Source organism: Apaloderma vittatum, unplaced genomic scaffold (genome assembly GCF_000703405.1).
Source record: "Apaloderma vittatum isolate BGI_N311 unplaced genomic scaffold, ASM70340v1 scaffold192, whole genome shotgun sequence".
NCBI classification, from domain to species: Eukaryota; Metazoa; Chordata; class Aves; order Trogoniformes; family Trogonidae; genus Apaloderma; species Apaloderma vittatum.
Window position 1 is genome coordinate 17,904 of NW_009702800.1, and position 19,648 is coordinate 37,551.

The 19,648-nt window shown below is 45.3% G+C and overlaps 1 protein-coding gene across 1 annotated transcript; it reads left to right on the plus strand.

The window, feature by feature from the left end:
• Nucleotides 1-2,449: 2,449 nt before the first annotated feature.
• On the plus strand, nt 2,450-16,266 carry KIF19 (kinesin family member 19; the record flags this gene model as incomplete). Its single annotated transcript, XM_009864350.1, is given in 14 exon segments — nt 2,450-2,532; nt 4,752-4,851; nt 7,314-7,424; nt 8,318-8,405; nt 8,955-9,203; nt 9,311-9,439; nt 9,442-9,506; nt 10,309-10,460; nt 11,344-11,467; nt 12,142-12,319; nt 13,241-13,364; nt 14,289-14,466; nt 14,653-14,793; nt 16,131-16,266. Coding segments are annotated over 14 exon segments (1,858 nt in total), but the record flags the coding sequence as incomplete, so codon positions are not given.
• Between the last annotated feature and the right edge of the window lie 3,382 nt (nt 16,267-19,648).

Here is a 19,648-nt window from a genome sequence, read left to right on the forward strand (position 1 = left end):
TGTGAGTGAACACTGTAAACTTTCAGAGAAGTGCTCTTGTATACACATGCCTTATGCTCCTTTGCAATACCTAGTTTTATTTCTAAAGCCCTCTGTGCTCAGAGGGGAAAAGTGTACTTAAAGTTGCTGGAGCAATTTCTCTGTATTTGTATTTATGAGCAGAAATTCTCTAGATATTGTCAGAGCAGTGAGAGAGATCGGCCTGCTCTTGCCCTTTGAGAGGCAAAGGAGAATATCTCTATCTCTAAAGGAGGATATCTCTATCTCTTCTTTTGCACTGGCCGGTAAAATTGCTCACGCGAGCCCTCTGGAGTGGCTCTTTCCAAAGCCTGTGCTCCCTGCCCCAGCTATGTCTGACAGATCTGAAGTGGGAAGCGGAAAGTGCCCTTTGGGCTAAGGGTAGCCACACTCCATTGGAGGTGGCCAAGGAACAGCAGTGTTTGTGGCACTCGTTTTCCTTTGTCCTTAGGTGAAGTTGCTGCGATAGCAAATGCAGAAACCTCTCAGTTAACTAATCTTCTATTTACCAGGAAAACACTTCAAAAAAATGGTTCCATAATGCTGATATTGACCTGGTTTCGATAGTTCACTCTTAAAGCAGCAGATGTTGGTTAGGTTTTTTTTTCTGGAGATCTATATTAGTTTGCAGTTTTCTGCATTAGTTTATTCATAATCCATATATATAGATACATAGACGATTAAAGTTTTGTCTGCAGTATTTACCAAGCTCATCTCTCAACAGGGCTGGAAATAAATACTTCCTAGCAAAACAGTGCAGAAGAACTTATAGCACATCAAAGCTCTCCAGTAATGTCTTGACCTTCTATAGCAGGAATCATTTTAATTACACTTTAGTTGTGAAGATCTGATTTCTCAACAATTTTCGAAGTTATGGCTTGAGTTGAAAGGTTTTTTTCTTCCTCTGGCTCCATGAAATGATGTTTTAATAGGCTACTGTGTTTTATTTCTGGCCATTTTCAGAGTAAAGAAATGTAATGCCTGTGTTAAATGAATTGAGTTCTCTTTCAAGATGCTGCTTTGAAGTGCGAATCATCAGAGAGCAAAACAAAACACACAAAAAAATCCCCCCCAAAAAAAGCACCCAAAACTTGATGCCTCTGTAGGAGCTTTGGAAGCTGACGAGATACCGTGACCAGCAGCTAAGGCCTCATCTGCAATGCTGGCGTTTCTGACACTGCTCTCTTCAATTACTGTGTTTCTTCAAATGATTTTTGCAAATTATGTGCAACTGAACTTTCTTTATGGGGGTGTATTTGGTAACCTGGTCTGTTCAGCATATCTTGGAATAACACAAGGAGTTGGAATGAGAAGGGTCTTGTTGGTGTGTAGCTACTGGCTTTCAGCCCGCGGCTGTTACAAGAGCTTCTGAAGGATGGTCCAAATAGAAGCGAGTTTGTAGGTGCTCTATGAAGATACATGTATGGGTGGGGAAAAACTTCCAACAGCAGTTGTACCTCCACTGAATGCCTTCAAGGGCCCAGAATTTAGGCAGGGGGCAAGAGGGAGACAAGTAAGATAGTGTCTCTCATTATGTTTGTTAAAGTATTGTCTCAAGTATTTTTAACTGTTCTTAAATAGCAAGATTAACTGGAAGAATTCATATAATCCTGGGCTAGCCTTCATTTTCAGTCTTTATTTTGAATTTGTAATAAATATTCTTATCACCTTTTACCCATCTACAGTCCTTAATGCAAACTTCATAGAGCAAGTTTTGTTTGCTTGCTCTACTAAGTTTTAACTTCTTAAATTCTAATATTTTTAATAAAGCCTTACTGTAACTTTTGAGCTTTGACTTTTTTACTGTCAATAAATAATGAAGACAAGGTAATTTTGTTGTTTTGTTTGTGTTTGGTGGTTTTTTTAATGAATGGATTGACACTAAAAATGCTGAAGGATTGCTTTCCTGAATGGGAGTCATTAAATGCCACCGGATGAAGTGACAATAAATGGAGGTTTGCACTTAGCTCAGGGAGGTGGCAAACTGTTCCCTGACTCTCGCTGGCTGGTGTCAGTTCTGCAAGACTGGAGGGGCCAGGGTGGTGCTTGCTCAGTTTTTGGTGAAGCTGTGGACCCCTGTACCTGGTTGTGCTGCGTGTTTGATCCCAGTGGAAGAGGAACTCTGGCGGCAAATGAAGGCTATGACCTGCTCACCCAGGGTCTGTGCAGGTGGATTTGCATATAAAGAACGAATTTGGGCTTGCAGGTGGGTCCTTGGGCTTACCCTGACTCCCTGGAGCAGGAGGGAGCTGCTGCTGCCCCTTCCTGCCCTGGGGCTGTATTTCCGTGCTGCCTCTTGCGGTCCCTGTAGTCATCTCCCAGGAGCGATGGTGCAGGTATCACCTCTTTTCCTTCCCTGGAGTGATCATGGCTGCTGCATCTGAACCGTTCAGTCTCCTGCCTGTGCAGCCTCATGAAAGGCTCCAGCTCGATGTGTGCATCCTCCTCGGGCAAATCACCCAGCCCTCAGCTGGCATCATCTCGCAGCTCAGCCACGAAGGAGCAGCAGCTTAGGTGAGTCCGCTTGCTTAGGAGAGGACAGAGGATGGGGAGGTGCCGGCTGGGTTGTACCCAGCCCTGGCATCCTTCCTATTGTGTTTCCCAGCTGTCTTTTAGTGTTCCTGGACCCAGACTTGTTCTCTTTGTGCAAAGCTGTAGATGGTTTAAAGCTAAGGTTGGGTGTAACTTTCTCCTCCTGCAGAACAGAACAATGTAGAGTAGGGGAGGTGAGGCTGGATCACCTGGCGGGTGGTGGTGGTTAGTCTTCCCTGAATAGTGATTTTCAGTGTGCTCATCTCTTTGAGATCTATTTGAGTGACAGATCTATGAGCTAAAGGCAGCTGGGGTCGTAGTTCTGTCTGAGTCCACACCATCATTCCAGGACCTTGCCATCTCTTTGTGTTGATCAGAGTAAGAGGAGTGCTTTGAAAATGTAATCCTTTCCCAAGTTTGAACCTTCAACCCTGTGGCTCTTTGGTTAAACTGAAGCATTACTCCCGCTATCTGGTGAAACGTGATTGGGGCAGACACAGAAACCTCTGCTCAGGGTGGAATTGCTTAAGATAAAGTCAATAATATCTAGAATACCTTGCATTCCTCTCTCATGCAAGAAAAAGACTTAGTACTTGGTGTGACCTCTCTCCACATGCTGCTTATTTGGGCTTGTTTTCTTACCCCCAGTGGCTGGGGCTACCAAACACAGCAATTAACTGGACTGTTCCAGAGGTTAAGGCTGTTCAAGAGAGACTTGTGCTATCTCCTGCTCCTCCTGCAGGACTTGCTGTGCAACATAATATTTTCCAATGCTTCTAAGATGAGTTCAGCCCATGGGAATGAGATACTCTTAACAATGTCACTCAATGTGTTAGATGATGAAGCTAAGTTAATTGTTGCATTCCTGTGAATATTAAAAGCCATCCAAAACCAAGGAGCTCACCTTGTACTCTTGACATATTCACAGTGAAGAAATGTTCCCTTTTTGTTGCTGGAACTACTCAAAAACGTCTACCACAGTACTAAAGATTTGAGTTGCCCATGAAACTCTAATTAAATTGACAGGTAAATAAATCTGGTTCCTATAGAAACTAGTTGCTTGTGATTGGTGGGGCTGTAGAACAAGTGTATTTCGATAATTGCACACCCTCATGAGGCATCATTTCTGTGCATTATGCAGTGTTTTATCGGCATCAGCTCTCCTGTCAGGAGCTGCTAAGGGGATACTGCTGTATTATACAAAAGAGAAAACAGTTACAGAAAGGTGAAAATGGAATATCTCATATCTCTGTTATTAGCTGAGACACCAAGGACAGCTTTTAGGTGGGATTTCAAATTGGTGATCTTCACCAGAGACCCTCCACTGGGCGCACGAGTTTGGGATCTTGGACTGTGCAACTTGCCCACGGCTGCAGTGAGTCAGGGCCAGAGCGGGGGCCCAGTTAACCCCACAACTGATCCATGACACCACGCATTCCCTGTTGCTTCACCTCTATGTTAAACAGGCTGAAACACATGTGCTGTAGCACATCATTAGTACTGACAAGTTCACCCTGTGCGTTTTAAATCTTTGAGTCAAATTACCACCTGTGTTACAAAGTGGCGTACCGTTTTCCTGGCTGATTGAGTTGTGGCACGAGGCACTGGCAGTTAATTGGTACTTTCATAATCGCTCCAGTCCTGCAATGAATTCCAGCTTCCGAGGAACCCCGCGGGACCCTGCACGGATCAGGGCCAACTTGCTCTGATCTGGTTGAACAGGCTCATAACGATTGCTACCTAGGATTAAACGAAATGGGTACTTAGTGAAACACAATTCCCTTTCTTTGTCACAAATAACTTTAATCAGTGTTTTGGGAACAACAGGGGAATCTGTAAGTGAGCCCAGCTCTATGGCTTTTGGTACCACGGTCCCAGATCTCTGACAGTTCCTGCTGGCAGCAGCAATGACGGGGCTAAGTTCACTCTGCTGCCTTCTCTGCAAATCAATTGGAGTCTTGCTATGCTAGAGACAGAAACGGGGGAAGAGGGAGGAAGAACTTGTCAAGATAAAAGTGCAAATCATTGGAGGATAAAAGAGTTTCAACTTTATGAAGGTCCTTAATCTCTCCAGGCCCTAAGTTTAAGGTTTTAAGATTGATCAGCAGAAGAGATGCAGTGAGAAGCTGTAGATATTGCCAGTGCTTGCAGAGAGCTGAGTCCTGTTGCAGGTAAGCCTGGGTGGCCTCAGCACACACAAGCCATGTGTGTGTGTGCCGGTGGCCCTGCATCCATCCCATCAGCAAAGCAGAAGCAGCAGAGGGAGCTGCCCTCGTCACGCGCAGAGTGGGCGAGAGGGAAGCTGCGGGGGAAATTGTTCCTGGGCTGCAGGAGAGCTCCCACGGTGGGGACTGGGGACTCTGTGGACCACCACAACACTCTGGCTCTTCTAGTTTATGTGCGAGCACTCGCTTTCAAATCCTGCCAAACCCCTGACCTTGCTGTGACACAACAGGGGTGCAGCTTCCCATGCAAAGGAAACCGCTCCAGTTCTGCTGCTTTCACCTCTTGTGCCTCTTCTTAAGAGGGAGGAATTGCAGGTGGTCCTCACTTACCTTTTCTACATTGCTACATCTGTTTACATATTTTTACTGTGCCCTTGCTATTTACCTTCTTTTCCAATGTAAATCCCATTATTTTCTATCATGCTCCAGCTGATCTTTCTCTGAACCCTTTCTGAATGCACACTAATTCTGTAATTTATTTTTCTCTTGTCTCCACGCCGTAGTCAAATGATAACAGCTCTCAGAAGCAAAGAGAGCACAAATCTCTCTCTTCTCTTTAGGGATTGTCTTACAAATGCAGTTTTTGTTTAGCACCTTACTGGTGATATTTTGTGTGTGTGTCTTTTTAAAGCAGCCATTAACCTCACAACGATATCAGCTTTATTTTTATAAGGCTTATTCAGACTTGCATCATCTGCCCTGAGATCTGTTTTCTCTAATGGAAATCTGGGAAGGAAATGTGCATTACATTAGTCTGAGTAGCTTCTATCTATGAGAATGAACTTCTCTTAATAATCCAAATAACTGTAATTATGAAAGCAAATTAATTGACTGGGCAGTTGAAGTACTTAGATTTCTTGTTGTATTTGGATTTACATCATGTTCCCTGCTATTTTTACTCCTGCCTAACTCATTTAGTGCTGCTTCTGTCTGCTTATTAATCCTAACTCAAAATTGACTCTTAGTGTCTTGTTATGTTTTAATGCTTCTGTGCAATAGCAGAAGATTTATACTTCTAAAATATTGCTAATTAGACAAGGCGTTAGCCCTCGTTTAGGAGAGAAGGGCTCTTTTGGATATGTGGATACACTGTGAGCAAAATTTGGATGTTGCAAGGGCTCATTAGAAGGGGCCGGAAAGCTTTACAGACAATTTCTAAAGGAAACGTGTTGCCACCATTCTCCAAGCTCTGTGCTTGGCTCTCACACTGGCATGTGCACGTGATTATGTGTAAGCCCACCCTTTTGCAGGCAAATGCCACCACCAAGGATAAACCAGGAGTTTCCTTTGGAGTTTGTTCTTCTATTGCTTCAGGTTTTGAGGCCTAAGCTGGACCAGTGAAAAGTAAAGAATTAAAAAAAAAATTTTATGATTGAAAACTTGCAGATCAAAATTAGAGATAGTTGATAGAGATTTGGAATTTGACAGGAAATGCAAAAGAAAAAGAAAAACCCAAGTCTTGATACCTCCTGAACGCCCGTGGGCATTTGTCCTAGATACCTGTCTTTCTCCCATGCCTGGCACACCACTGCCCTTATTTTGTAGGTCAGAAGGTGGTTGGTCTATGTTCTAACTGCTTATCTAATGCTCTGTTTACCTGGGAGAGAGTGAAATCTGCTCTGGAGTAGGAGGCACAGGGTTCTCTATCCCTTCCCTTGAGGCTTGAGCATCTCCTTACAAGCTGTTTCAGTGGAGGAGAAAGAATATCATTCTCTACAGCAATTATATACTGTGATAATGATGTACCAAAATAGATCCTAAGGGACTGAAAAGAAGAAGAACCCGTTCTGTAACCTCCTGCAACTCCTCTCCCACCTTTGTTTTTTTCCTTAATAAAAGCCAGAAATGGAATGAAGTTTCTGTCCTTGTGCAGTGCGGGGTATTTCCATCAGTCCTTCTGCAGGAAAGGCTTTGGAAGATGTTTGGGCACTTTTGCTCCTAAGGAATTTAATTATTTTCTTTCTTGGCTGAAAACTGAGGTAAGAGGTCCTGTTACCCTCCTGCTCCCAGGAGCGTCGGTTGGGTATCATGTCCCTGCAACCATCACTATTATGCAATACCTGCGATTGTTTCACTGCACAAGGAAGCCTCTAGGCATTTTGCAGCAGCTACTAGTTCTCCAAATTACAGAAGTTGCGACATCAATTCCAAAACAAAGCTTGTGGCCCCCACATTGTGCATGTGCGTTTTCCACGGAAAGCTGTAGTGCAATGTTCCTGTGGCCAAGAGATGCGATGGCGATAGCGCTGTCAGAAGTTCTGACAGACTGCTGACCAAACCCAGACATAACGGTTCTTCTTCTGACTTTATAGAACTATAGAATGGTTAAGGTTGGAAGAAACCTTGAAGATCACCTGGTTCCAACCCCCCTGCTGTAGGCAGGGACACCTCTCTCCCACTAGACCAGGTTGCTCAAAGCCCCATTCAACCTGACCACTTCCAGGGGTGGGGCATCCACAACCTCTTTGGGCAGCCTGTTCCAGTGATTCACCACTCTTATGGTGAAGAACTTCTTCCTTGTATCTTATCTTACAACAGAGGGTGGTCCTGATGGATCCAAGCGAAGATCCAGATGACATCTTGCAAGCTAACAGATCCCAAGGAAAACCATTTGTATTTGACATGGTTTTTGATCACAGTGCGACCCTGGTTTTTTTAAAACCAAAAGACTTAACACTAGAATTGTTTTCCCTGCTTAGATGAATGTTTCTGGCAGGTGAGGATAACTGCATATCCCAGAGGACACGTCACCCAGATAAAAGGAGATGGTGCTGAAGTTGAGAGGACGGTGAGGAAAGTTTTCCTGCTGCCAAAGAAGCAGGGAGATGTGCACTCTACAGTCTGCTTTTCCCTCCTGCCTCTGGACTCCCCAGTGCAACACACCAGAGTAGAGATGAAGAGCTTTGATCTCCTGAGGTCTCTGGTGAATGAGATCATTATCACGTTGCTTGGCTCTGGTGCTCACACACTTCTTCCCTGTGCCTCTTTTGTTGTACAGGCTTGCAAAGTGAGCTCTAGTGCCCTTCTGGAGCTGTGCTTTGCAGACAGATGTAAAGTGCATCGCCTGTATTTTGTGATCACTATGACGTGGCTGCAACCTTGCTACTCACAAGCAGCTCAGTCATCTGTGTTCTCTTTCGCACGAAACTTCAGTGTAGCGCTCTTGTATGCTACCTAAGATGTTTCTGGAGGCCCAGTGACACTTCTCAATAAAGGATAAGGTTGGGGAGAGAATTTGCTCGCTTCTCCAGCAGACACGAAACAAACCCAAAGCATTCCGTGTTCAGAGACCGAGAAAATAATCATATTTAAGGACATTTATTTCAGTAAGCTCCCGCACCCTGCCTGCCTTTAGAAATTTCAATAACCCTCTGTGCTGCTTCTGCTTATTTCGATGTGTCAAAATTCATATGGCTCATGAATTGTTTCAAGGCCCAGGAAAAAAAAAATAGTGAGAAAATCAAGGGGAATGCAATTAGATATAGATTATTTGGACAGCTGCTGTGCCTGACCAAAAATTTATGCTTTTTTGACTGAATCAGGAGGAAGTACATGTATCCACAACCAAAAGCCTGATAGAAGGAGTCATTTCTGGCTACAGTGCAACCATTTTTGCTTATGGTCCAACAGGTAAGGTAATCCCTGTAGCTATACTGCTCCAAATGAATAAAATTCTATCTACTAACCAGAAATGAACTTTGAAGCCAATTAGTTGATTGCTGTGTGGACTGAAGCATTGAAATACCATTCTCATCGGGAAGTGTAAATTGCCCTTAAGTAACTGTGAAGCTGCCCTGTTTAAGAGGTGGAATTCAGTGGTGCCAAATCTTGCCATTCAAAAGGAGAAGGAGATGAGGGCACCCATGTAATGCTGGAGACTGCAGGAAAATAGATGTAGCTGTAGAGAACACTTATAGTCTATAAATTATACGAAAATACATTTCTACTCTAGTTCTGAATGCCTAGGTGGGCAGTTAACCTACCTATCTGCCCATCTACAAGTCTTCCTACTCTCTTTGGGTGGCACGTGCCACATCTTTCCTGCGGCAGTGTCATTGTGGAGTGAGAAACTGGAGTTAGGTGATGAAGGATAGAAATTGGTAGGAAACCAGGCTTCATTTATTGTGGAAACTTGCTCACGTGGAAGTCGGTCTTTGCTTTATTTTGTATCTTTAACAGGAGGAGGAAAAACCTACACGATAGGGACAGACTGTGAACCAGGGATTTGCAGCCGTGCTCTGGATGATCTCTTTAAGGCCCTTGAAGCTACTACCGAGGAGATGGATTACATGGTCTCCATGTCCTACCTGGAGGTGAAGTGTCTGTGTTGCCTTGGATCCAGCCTCTGTGGAGCAGGTGTAATGGGAAACGGGGAGTCAATCCACTGAAATGCAGGATCAACTCCAACCCCCTTTGCAGATCTAAGGACCCAGTGCTAGTCTCACATTGGTCATAGAATCAGAATGTTTGGGGTTGGAAAGGACCTCTAGAGATCATCTGGTCCAACCATATCCATGTGCTTTTGTGCATCATTTAGATCATGCAGCTGTTAACAAAAGGAAACAAGCAACGCACTCAGGAACCCACTGCTGCCAACAAGACATCCTCCTGCTCGCACGCAGTGCTGCAGGTGACAGTGACACAGAAAAGCTGGAGGAAGCCAATCGGCTAGAAGTGCGAATTGGAAACGTTTTCATGGTCGACTTGGTGAGATCAGAGAGAGCAGCCCAGGTATGGCTAGAGCTTGGCAGCTTTTGGTGAGACCAGGTTGGATTCCCTGGCTTGCCCTGCAGGGTCTGCATGCCTGTCCTCATCCCTGTGGAAACCATCCATGTGTGCTTCTATGTTGCTCTAGAGCACTAGTTTGTACCTGAGATGGCCTGAAATAAAGATAAAATTTGATGATATCGGTAATGTCTTTTATGAGATCAGCTAGTATAATTGGAAAAATGTAAAGCAGCTTTAGGGTGCAGCCTTTTGTCAGGTCTGAAAAAGCAGCAGCGAATTTCACATCTTAAAGAGAAGCCGAGGTCTGTCAGGCAGGGATCAGCTGGGCTGCCAGAGAGAAAGCTGGCACCAGTAGAACAGAGGGATGCTGGTGGGTGGAAAATAAAGCAGCTGGCTTCTGTAGGGAAGAGGAAAGGCTGGAACACAGGGAGGTGATTTGAGAGAGAGAGATTTTACATACCCAGTATTTCTACTGAGACCAGGAATTCTGGAGTGATGTAGTTATGCATCTTAAACTCTGACATAATATTCAGAATATAATCAATGGCTATCTTTTAAGGACCAAGAGTTCTCACTATGAACCATGAATACCAGTCATCTTTTCCAAGAAGTGTACTCCCACCAGCACCTCTGTGCCTCAGCGGGGTTTAATGCTGCATTTTCAGGTTAATTTTGCAGGAGGCATTGCTTTTACATCCAAACATTGACCCTGGTGATGCCACACATCTTCCCCAGGTGCAGACCCACCCTTCTGAAGCATGTTCTATGTCTGTCTGTCCCCCTTCCCTCCCTACCCTCCCAACAGTCTCAGAACTGGGGCAAGAAGATGAAGGAAGGAGCCCACATCAACCGCTCGCTCCTGGCGTTGGGCAACTGCATCAACGCTTTGAGCAAGAAGGGAGGGAGCCGGGCCCAGTTTGTCAATTTTGGAGACAGCAAACTCACATGCCTGCTCAAGGTAATGTGCTCTGCAGGTTGGTGAGGATCTTGGTGTGTCTGGTATCACCGCTCAAATCGGCCAGAGCTTGAGAGCTGATCCTTGAGGATCTCTGTGCACTGTCTTTATCTAGCTTGGAATGCTTCTTCTGGATTTGCAATGTGATCAGGGCTCGATTTGGCCAGTGCTGTCTCCGTAACAAGCATGTTGTCTTGTGACCCATGTGGTTGAGGAAGGACCTCCCTAGAGGATTAAGGAAATCCTATAGATTTGGATTGTATGTCTCAAAGCTTGCAGGAAACCAGTGATTGATTTATTTTTTTAAATTAACTTACCGCCTTTGAACGTTTCATCCCTTCTATGACATTTTGCTCAAATTGGCCAATAAATTTGGATGTTGTTAAGGCAGGAGACTGAGAGTAACGATGTGCTGTCACAAGCTGTGTCCCTAAGGATATAAGAAAGGTTGCTCTTCGCAACACTGGTTATTTTATGGATACTTTACAACCTTATTTATGAACCTCATCTCAGACCTTGGTGCTGAGCTACCACTGTTGCTGCCTGACAGATGTGTTTTCTAGAGGACAGCAGGGAGGAGAAGGGATGGAGAAAAAGGGAGGCTTCCGTTGCGAGCAGAATTGAGAAGCTGCCAACACATTTGTGGAAACCGTGATTTCTTCTTGCAAAAATTCTTCTTTTGTAGAAAGTTAATTACTTATTGATTTTGCTGTTGATGGAGAGAGGGCCTAATGAATGGTCTTTTACGAGCACTTCCTTCACTCCTAATTGGGATTCTCTACCAGAATCTCAATGAACCACAGGGGTTCCCAGCCACACCGGTTACCACCAGGCAGAAACCTCCTGTCATGTCCATGCTAACCACACCAACGTTGCATCCTTCCTGGACTCATTAGGGGGTAACAGTAGGACTGTTATGACTGCACATATCAGCCCAGCCAGCACCTCCTTTGAAGAATCTCGAATGACCTTGATCTATACCTGTCCAGCGAAAAACATCAAGACGCAGGTAAATGAACAAACGACTGACCAGGAGGCAGAGCTTAGAGATTAAAATCTTGCAAGGTGGGAACAGGAGATGTAGTGGATGAAGGGAAAACAAACTTCAGGAGGAGGCAACGCTCAGTGTGAGTGACAAGAAAAGCAGATAAAGGGAACAATGTAAAGCAAATTGTGTGGATCATGGATAAGAAGAGGAATATGATGGCCAAAGCAAGGAAGCAGAATAATGGAAAGGTGGAGGATGATGTAGCTGGTATGGACCTGGGTGCAGAACATGAGAAATAATGGGCCAGAGAAGACCCTTGGGAGGACAGTGTGTGGGGAATGTCCCAGTGGGAGTGTTGGGACTGGAAGAGGAATGGAGGGACTGCAGAAAGGAGGAATAAAATGGAGAGGCTCGTGGGGTAAAGGAAGATGAACAACGATCTGCAACAGGACTTTTGCTCTTTGTGGATCTCTGTTTTTATCTTGTGGGTGCAGAGTCCCTGGCTCTTCTGTTTACTTTTTGGGAATTTCCCCAAAAATAGGTAAAACCACTAATGTACAGTTTTCCAATCATGAGGAAAAATTCTTCCCTGTCACAGGATCCAGTGACCTTCCAACCAAAAGTATAGTTTTGTTTGCAGCCGTTGTACCAGTAATTAACCATGGGACAAACACGATTGCATTCTGGCTCACCAGGTGAAATGTAACCTGCAGAACATCTCCCAGCACGTTGACCAATACACCAGCATCATCACGGACCTCCGCAGGGAGATTGAGCATCTGAAGGCAAGGGTCGAAAACCAGGAGAAGGAGAGAAGTGCAGTCAGCTTTGACCTTGGGGAACTGCACGGCAGAGGCAGGAGCAAGAAGTGTTGTGAGCTGTCTGGAGGGAAGAGAGCTGGGAGAGGAGCTCTGTGGACAGGTTGTGATAGCTTTTGGTGGGCCTCCATGCAGACATAGCTGGGGGAAGCTGGCTTGGAGAGAAGCAGAGTGAAGCACAGTCTGATAGGCAGTGGAGGCAGGCAAGTGAGCTGAATTTGCTTTTCTGAGTCTGCCTCTGATATACTGTGTGATTCTAGACAACAGATTCAACTTTCTCAGCACTTTTGCCAACACTAACCTGTCAAATTTCACAAACCTGCCCTTGGAAAGAGCTCTGGCATCAAGTGGCAGCATTGGCTGTGGGAAGTCCTGACTCTTACAGAGAGGTGACTGAGTTTGTAGCCAGCGTCCCCATGGGCTCCCAGGCCACATCAGGACACAGAGCTCTGTTGTACGGTTCATTGCACTTAATTAAAAAAAGAAAAAATAGTGAGAGGGGCAGGGTGAAGCTTTTAAAACATTGATTGTTCTGCCCTGGGCATTGTTCCTTTTATCAGTGAATCTGGCAAGGAATGAAATAAAAGTAGTCAAATCCTTTGACAAACAAGACATGAGGTATAATAGGTCTCTGCTACCAATACTCAAGGTCATTTCTAGGTAACAAGCACAGGAAAGCAATACTTTCTTCTTTTTGGCAGGTGAAAAGGGGGAAGAGATGTCCCTGCAATGCAGTATCTTCTTAATACTCACAAAAGCCATAGCAATGAGGTGTATTTATTGCTCATAATATAAGCATAAAGATATATCAGTTTTCTTAAGAACATGATGAACTTCAAGAGACTGTGGAATGAAGCAGAATCCTATAACTGAATGCCTTAACACGCGCACTGAGTGCCTTGGTCCCAGAGCATTGTGGGGACTTGGCAGAAGCTTACCTGGCCTAATGTCAGATCAGGAATGTCTACTCCTGCAGCAGAGAGGCACCAAGGCTCTAACAGTGGCCAAGTCATGAACACCTTGCGGATGCAGCTGATGGGGGCTTTCAGGGAGGAAACGGAGATGAGTCGCAGCCTGATGGAGCTGGAAAACACCAACACGTTGATACCTGCAGGCACCTCCTAACAACTATGGAGTGAGTAGCTCCTTAACTTTGAGCACAATTTGTACGTGAACCTCCAGACTCACCATGGGAAGTGCTAATATCCCCTGGGCCCTCCCAACAAAAATGACAGAAGGATGACATTAAGTGTAGGTTTGAGATTTACCTAAGTGACAAGGCAAACCTTGGGAGGGTGGTGGTCTGCAAAAGGTACCCAGGGATTTAAGGTAGATATGGCCCATGCAACTCTGAGCCTTACATTAAGGTGCTGTATTTGCAATGAGTTATTTCTGCTATGGGGAAACACATCTCTAACCCCTCCTGGCACTTATAAGGAGACTGAAGCCTGCAGATGGTGCTGCACTGCAGTGAAATTGCCTGATGTAGCTCTGTAAGGCAACCAGCTATCTCTAGCACTAAGTTTAAGCTCAAGACTAAAAGTATAAATGGAAGATACCTAATGTCTATTTGGACCTTATTCTGGACTTTTGTTTTAATGCAAATACTGAATGATAGCACAGACTGCGATTATTGCTCCTTCCATGGTCCAGTCACTCTGTGTTTGTGTAGCATTTTCCATCCAGATGTTCTGCATCTGGGTATGATGTCATGTCAGAGAAAGTGTAATCATCTCTTTCTTTCAGGTAAACTATCATTATTGATAGTCACACACTTAATGCTTCTGTAAATTTTATAGTCCCTTGAGATTTTCATCCTTTGTAGTTAAAACAGTCTTCAGGACATTAAAGATACTCAGCAAGTACATGTGAATAGGCAACAATTTGTTATGAGGTGGAGAAAAGCCTGGACTAATGACTTCTGCTGCTGCCATGCACGAAAAATTTGGACAATCAAGGGCTGCACATGCATCATTACAGTTACATCACCACGTACCAGAAGCTCCTTTCTGTTTTTCTAGCAGCTGGGAACGAGAAAAGACTCAGTATGACAAGCCAGCAAAGGAGGAGAAAGATGAAAACACAGAGGAGGAAGACAGAGATGTCGATATCAGAGATTCATCTGAACCTCACAGAGTTAGAACAGCGAGAGAAGAGATCAGCCTGCTGCTGGCAGAACAGCGCAAGACGGTGGCCCTGAGGGTGAGAGGTGAAGGTGTCCTTATGGACACAACTGAAACATGGTGGCTGCTAGTAGACTAAGCACAGTAATTTTTGTAGATGTTACTTTAACCTCAGTGTGAAGGACGCAGCAGAGAACTACTTAGATGTCTTTGTTATCTCAAGAAGCTGAGCCACCTCGGCAACCCCCCTGTCTGTCTTTTTCAGACCGAGCTGGAGCAGCACTTAGCAAGCATGGAGGAAAAAGCTTCCCAGGTGGAAGAGTTCTTCCCTAGGCACGTCACCAGGCAGGATCAGCAGGAGGTCCTTGTGTCAGTCAGGAGCTCTACAGAGCTGTGTTTCATGAAAGTATTGTCCTCTAGAGCTCCATCCTCCTTCCCTTTGACTCAGAGAATCAATAAGGCTTTTGCTGACAGAAAAGGACTCGGGCAGAGCTGTGCATGAGCCAGCGTGTTCGTCCTCCCTGTTGCTGTTGCATCACATTTGAGAGAGAACTGTCTTGGTGGCAAGGAGAAAAGCAAAGTTTAAGTGGCCAAACATGCAACTCTCCAAGTGACCTCTCTGGAGGTCTCTGCTCGCTCACGGCACAGTTGTTATTAATGTTTTCAGGTCTTTCCTGCAAGAAAGGAAAGATGCTGCTGGCCCCTTTGTCTCTGGAAAACTTGTGTGGGTTCTGACACAGTAAGGGGCTGTCAGGAAATTGCCAGTCTTCAGCAGGGAGTCCAAGCAGCAGTGTCTCTTGTTTATTATAATTGCCTAGAATGAATGGGGCAAGGAGTTGAGTTTCACCTTGAATAATAAACTTAATGCTAGTCATGTTGTTACACGAGAGATTAAACTACTTTGGGTGCCCTTCCACAGGAGGGGAGCAAATAGCAGGTGGCTGGAACTATGTAAAAGCCGTCTGCAGGCTGAGAGCCTGGGCTAGAGGAGATTTACAGAGAGAAAAATCACTCTTCCCACGCCCCACAAGAGCCCTTCTCTGGATATAAGTCAGCAGTGTTACTGCAGGAAAGATGCTGCGAGGCTACGTTCCCCAACTTCTCGAGACTTGCATGAGAAAAAGTCACCTGCTGCTGTTCCACTGAGACTGGAGACCTCGGAGGAAATTGCTGCTAACACCAAAAGCATCTCCCTCATTGCAGCCAGTTGCCGTTCCAGAGCCCAACACAGAGACCTTGGGAGCAAAGTCTCCTCAGCCCGCTTCCCTGAGGAGGATATACTTGAGTTGAAGTGTCTGGAGGAAGATTCCACCCCAGACTGTCAGATGAGAGAGAGCACACACGTGGGGGGTTTGCTGTTGGAGCCTGCAGCTGTGAGCCAGCTGTGCTCCCCAGCCAGGGGAGTGCTGAAGAACAGGTCGGACCAGGAGATGTCTTCTGAGAGGAAACCCAGAAAGAAAAGATCTCACTCTCTTGAACTAAACCTCCAGAGGGTAGGTCCTTTGCACCCCTTTCTAGAAGGGATGGCTTGAACAGAAGGCATAGATGCAGTGGAGCCAGGGTAATTTTTAAATACAGTAAAAGAAACATAGTGTAAACTGTGTGAGGAAATAAGTTAAATATCTTTATTCTTCTACAATGTCCTTGACCTCCTGCCAGTCAGGTGGGAAGGGAATCTTTTTGGTATAGCATGGCAAACTCAAAGCACTCTCAGCATGGTTAACTCAACTTGGTGTCTTTCAGACGTCAGAAGCTAACCATTGGACTCCCTCAAGCCCCAATACAAATAAAGCTTGTGAGAACCACCTGCACCGAGCTAGACTGTTCCATCAGTCAAAAGCTGCAACAAAGGTCAAGGTTCCTATCGGCCACCGTTCAGGTAGGGACCAAAGAACCACTGGCAACATTCTGCATCAGCTCTGTTGGAAAAGACAGGATTGTCATGTGAGAAATAAGCGAGAATAAAGGCTAATAATCAGAACTACTAGTAACCTGATTTTAAGTTCTTTTTTTATAGTCTCTATGTAGCTTTTGATGGGTAAGAATGCACTCCTATGCAGACCACTGCCTCAATGATGCTTCTTTAATCTACGGGAAAAATTGGTGTTCAGCTGGGTTCACATGCAACAAGTTGCTGATCTCTTTCTAGTCATTCAGACAGTTTCACATCCAAGCCAAGCCTCAGCAAGGCGACCAAGACATGACAGGCTGCTCTGACCATCTGTCAGCCTCAGTTGTTTTGCTTTGTGCAGACACACAAGGCCAGGATGAGGTTAGGGGAACTGGATACCCAAATCCTATTGAAATGTAGTCAGAATCCTTCCCCATTCTGGCAGGAGGTGCTTACTAATACTAATTAACTTTTCTTATTTATTTTTTTTAACTTGAAAGTGGTTAACTTTTGGTTTACAGTGCTATAATTTATTTTGGCTAGCTATTAGTGACTCACGCATTGCAAAATATTCTTAAAACGTGCTTTGCTCCCACTGTTAATAATGATAGAGGGGACTCCACTGGAGGTGCTGCCAAAAGACAGTGCTCCTGCAAGCACTGTGCAGCAGAGCAACGCTGACTGTGTCAAAGGATGGGTCGTACAGAAGGAAGTCAATGGTAAGTACATGAAATAGCAGGTTGGCTGGCTTAGGAGTCACTACTGCGTTTTTCAGCACTTGCTCTGTTGCAATCTGAACCTAAAGAGCTGTAAATGCCACACAAACAGTCCAGTTGGGAAAGCAGTCACATGGGTAGAGGTTTTACAGCCAAGTTTTAAGCCCTTTTTTTTCAACAGATGACATGGGCAATGTTCCAGAATGCATTAAACTCCATATCCCTCTTAGCCAAAAACAACCTCTTAGGAAGAGAAAATTACATTTTCAGAGGTGTTCATAATCCTAATCTGATCCATATGCGACGTACTAAGTTTAATCTGAGTTAGCCATGTGACAACATGCCACTTCCACTGAAAGTGTCACCTTGGGATTTTCTCAAGGCAGCGATGTGCAGGAGCTAGTGCCTTTGCCAGACTCACTCCTCCACAGCCCGCAGCAATCTCTCTTTTCCCCATTTTGACTGGCAAAGAGACTCGAATCGAAGCATGAGCAACTTCATCTTCCCTCGCTTGCAGGGCCTGCAGATGGTGCCAGCAGTCGGCAAAAGCCCCTGCCAGGCGCCCGCTCGGGGAGCTACTCCAGGAGTTAAGTAGAAGTCATGGGGAGAGCAGGAATCTCTGTATCTCCAAAGGATTGAAAGTCAGGGAAGCCAATACAGGGGGAGTGTGTCTTGAAGTGTATTTTAGTTTCTGATGCTGAAAAGCAAAGGGAAGGCTAACAGCGAAGAGAGGGAGCTTATATGTTGTAGATTGCTTTTTCCATATCGCTACCACAGGTCTTTGTACTGTACACTCTAGCTGTTAGCCTCAGATTAAGGCAAACAGGGTGTTAACAAAGTCCAAGAGAAGAGGAAAAACCCTCATTTTTCCAGCAGTGTTTGCCTCCCAGAAGACATCAGCATGGAGCCCAAGCCACATTTCTTCCTGGGGCAAAAGTGTGGATGCCACCCATGCATCCAAAAGGCTCCCTGACTATTAAAACCAAATGTAAATGCCTGAGAAATAGTTTCTCAGTTCTTCCCTGCTGTCCCTGTGTGTTGCTGTGAAGCTGGGAGGTGTAACACATGCCTGGAATGCTGTTTGGGTGAGCAGATGTTTGGCTGTGAGAACAGCCAGAGATTGCTCTGAGCTCTTTTCCATCTACAGAGCGTTTCAGATCTGACTGCAGCCGGGAGAAGCGGCATGGTGATAGGTGAGGACCCTGATAAGAGCTGGCCTTGCAGGTAAACTGCAGAAATGTGTTTTTCTTTTTGGAACAAACATCTCCAGCCAGGAACCTTCTCCACAAGGGGCTTTTAAGAAGTCTTTTCCTTGCTTTTTTAAATACGCTGCAAACAGAGTTGTTCTGGTCATTGCACTGAATAGTGACTCCATGCCTCAGACACCAGCGGCTTCCCTCCTAGGTCTGCCGAAGTACCTAAGGTGACCATCTCATGCAGGTTCATGCATTTCACAAATGGATGAAGTTTGCTGGGTTTTGTTGTTGTTGTTTTTTTTTTTTTACAGCAGCAGCACTTGCAAAGAATTCTCCTATGTGCTCTCTCTAGCTTGCTGTGTGACACTGCACACACTCCCTATTCCTCTATGCCCCTTGCTTTGCCGTCTGTCAGGAAGATGAGGAATAGTCCACTATGGGCACAAGGAAGCTTTGACTACCTGTATTTATAAAATGCCCTAAACCCCTGAAGTGTGGGTACGATGCAAATGCCTAAGCTGGCATAGCAAGCATCTGATTTTCCTTATGAAACAGAAAGAAGTGTGAAGAGGTGCCACGGCAAAACAGGTTAGGAACCCTTGTTAAGATAACTAAAAATGTTTAAAAGTTCACACAGATAAAATAAGCACAGACGCATGTGAAACAAACCTGTGCCAGCAGGTCTTGAGCCAAGCCTGATTTTACAAGACCTCACGTGACCTGCAGACACTGAAGGACCAAAAGCCTGGGGAAATGGAGTTTTCCAAGCAAATCCTTCTCCACTAAATACTTTTGGGCTGAATCACTGTGAAAAGTTCCAGCGTTTGGAGCTGTTTCACACAAAGCGTGGAGGACATTTGAGCTGAACACATCAGTTTGAGGCTGTAACTCCGACGGGAGGTTGCGTAACGGAGTTTGATAATTTGCTGTGACTGTTGTTAAGAGCCCAGCACCATGTGGTGTGGTAATTTCCCTGTTTGTAAAACCTACATTTCAAGTCTGTTAATAAATGTAAAAGTTTGGGACTGAGATCTCAGAGGTGGAAGCTGCAGGTGACCGTTTGTGGCTTTGTTATCTGCTGGAGGCGAGGCTGCAGCCCATCGCCTGCGCGAAGTGGGATCAACGTTTCCTTCGGCGTCGGGCTAACGGCTTCCTGATTTCATTCTGCTTCTCCATCACAAATGACAAGAGTGGCAAAGGGAGCTTAAACTGTTCTGGGTTTTTCAAAGAGCATTTTCTAGCCTTGCTGTATCCAGTTATCTATACCTTGCTCCTAGGCTAAAACCCAAACGGATGGGTTTTCTTCTTGAAGCAGAGCTCCAGCGAGCAGTGATGCTGTATCTGCCCTGGCCTGAGGGCTGTCCTCACCGCGTCCATCGCTGCCTCCTTCCCCTCGTCCCGTCCCCGGGGCAGCTGCTGGGGGGTTCTTACCTCCGCAGCCCCCAGACCAAACCCCCG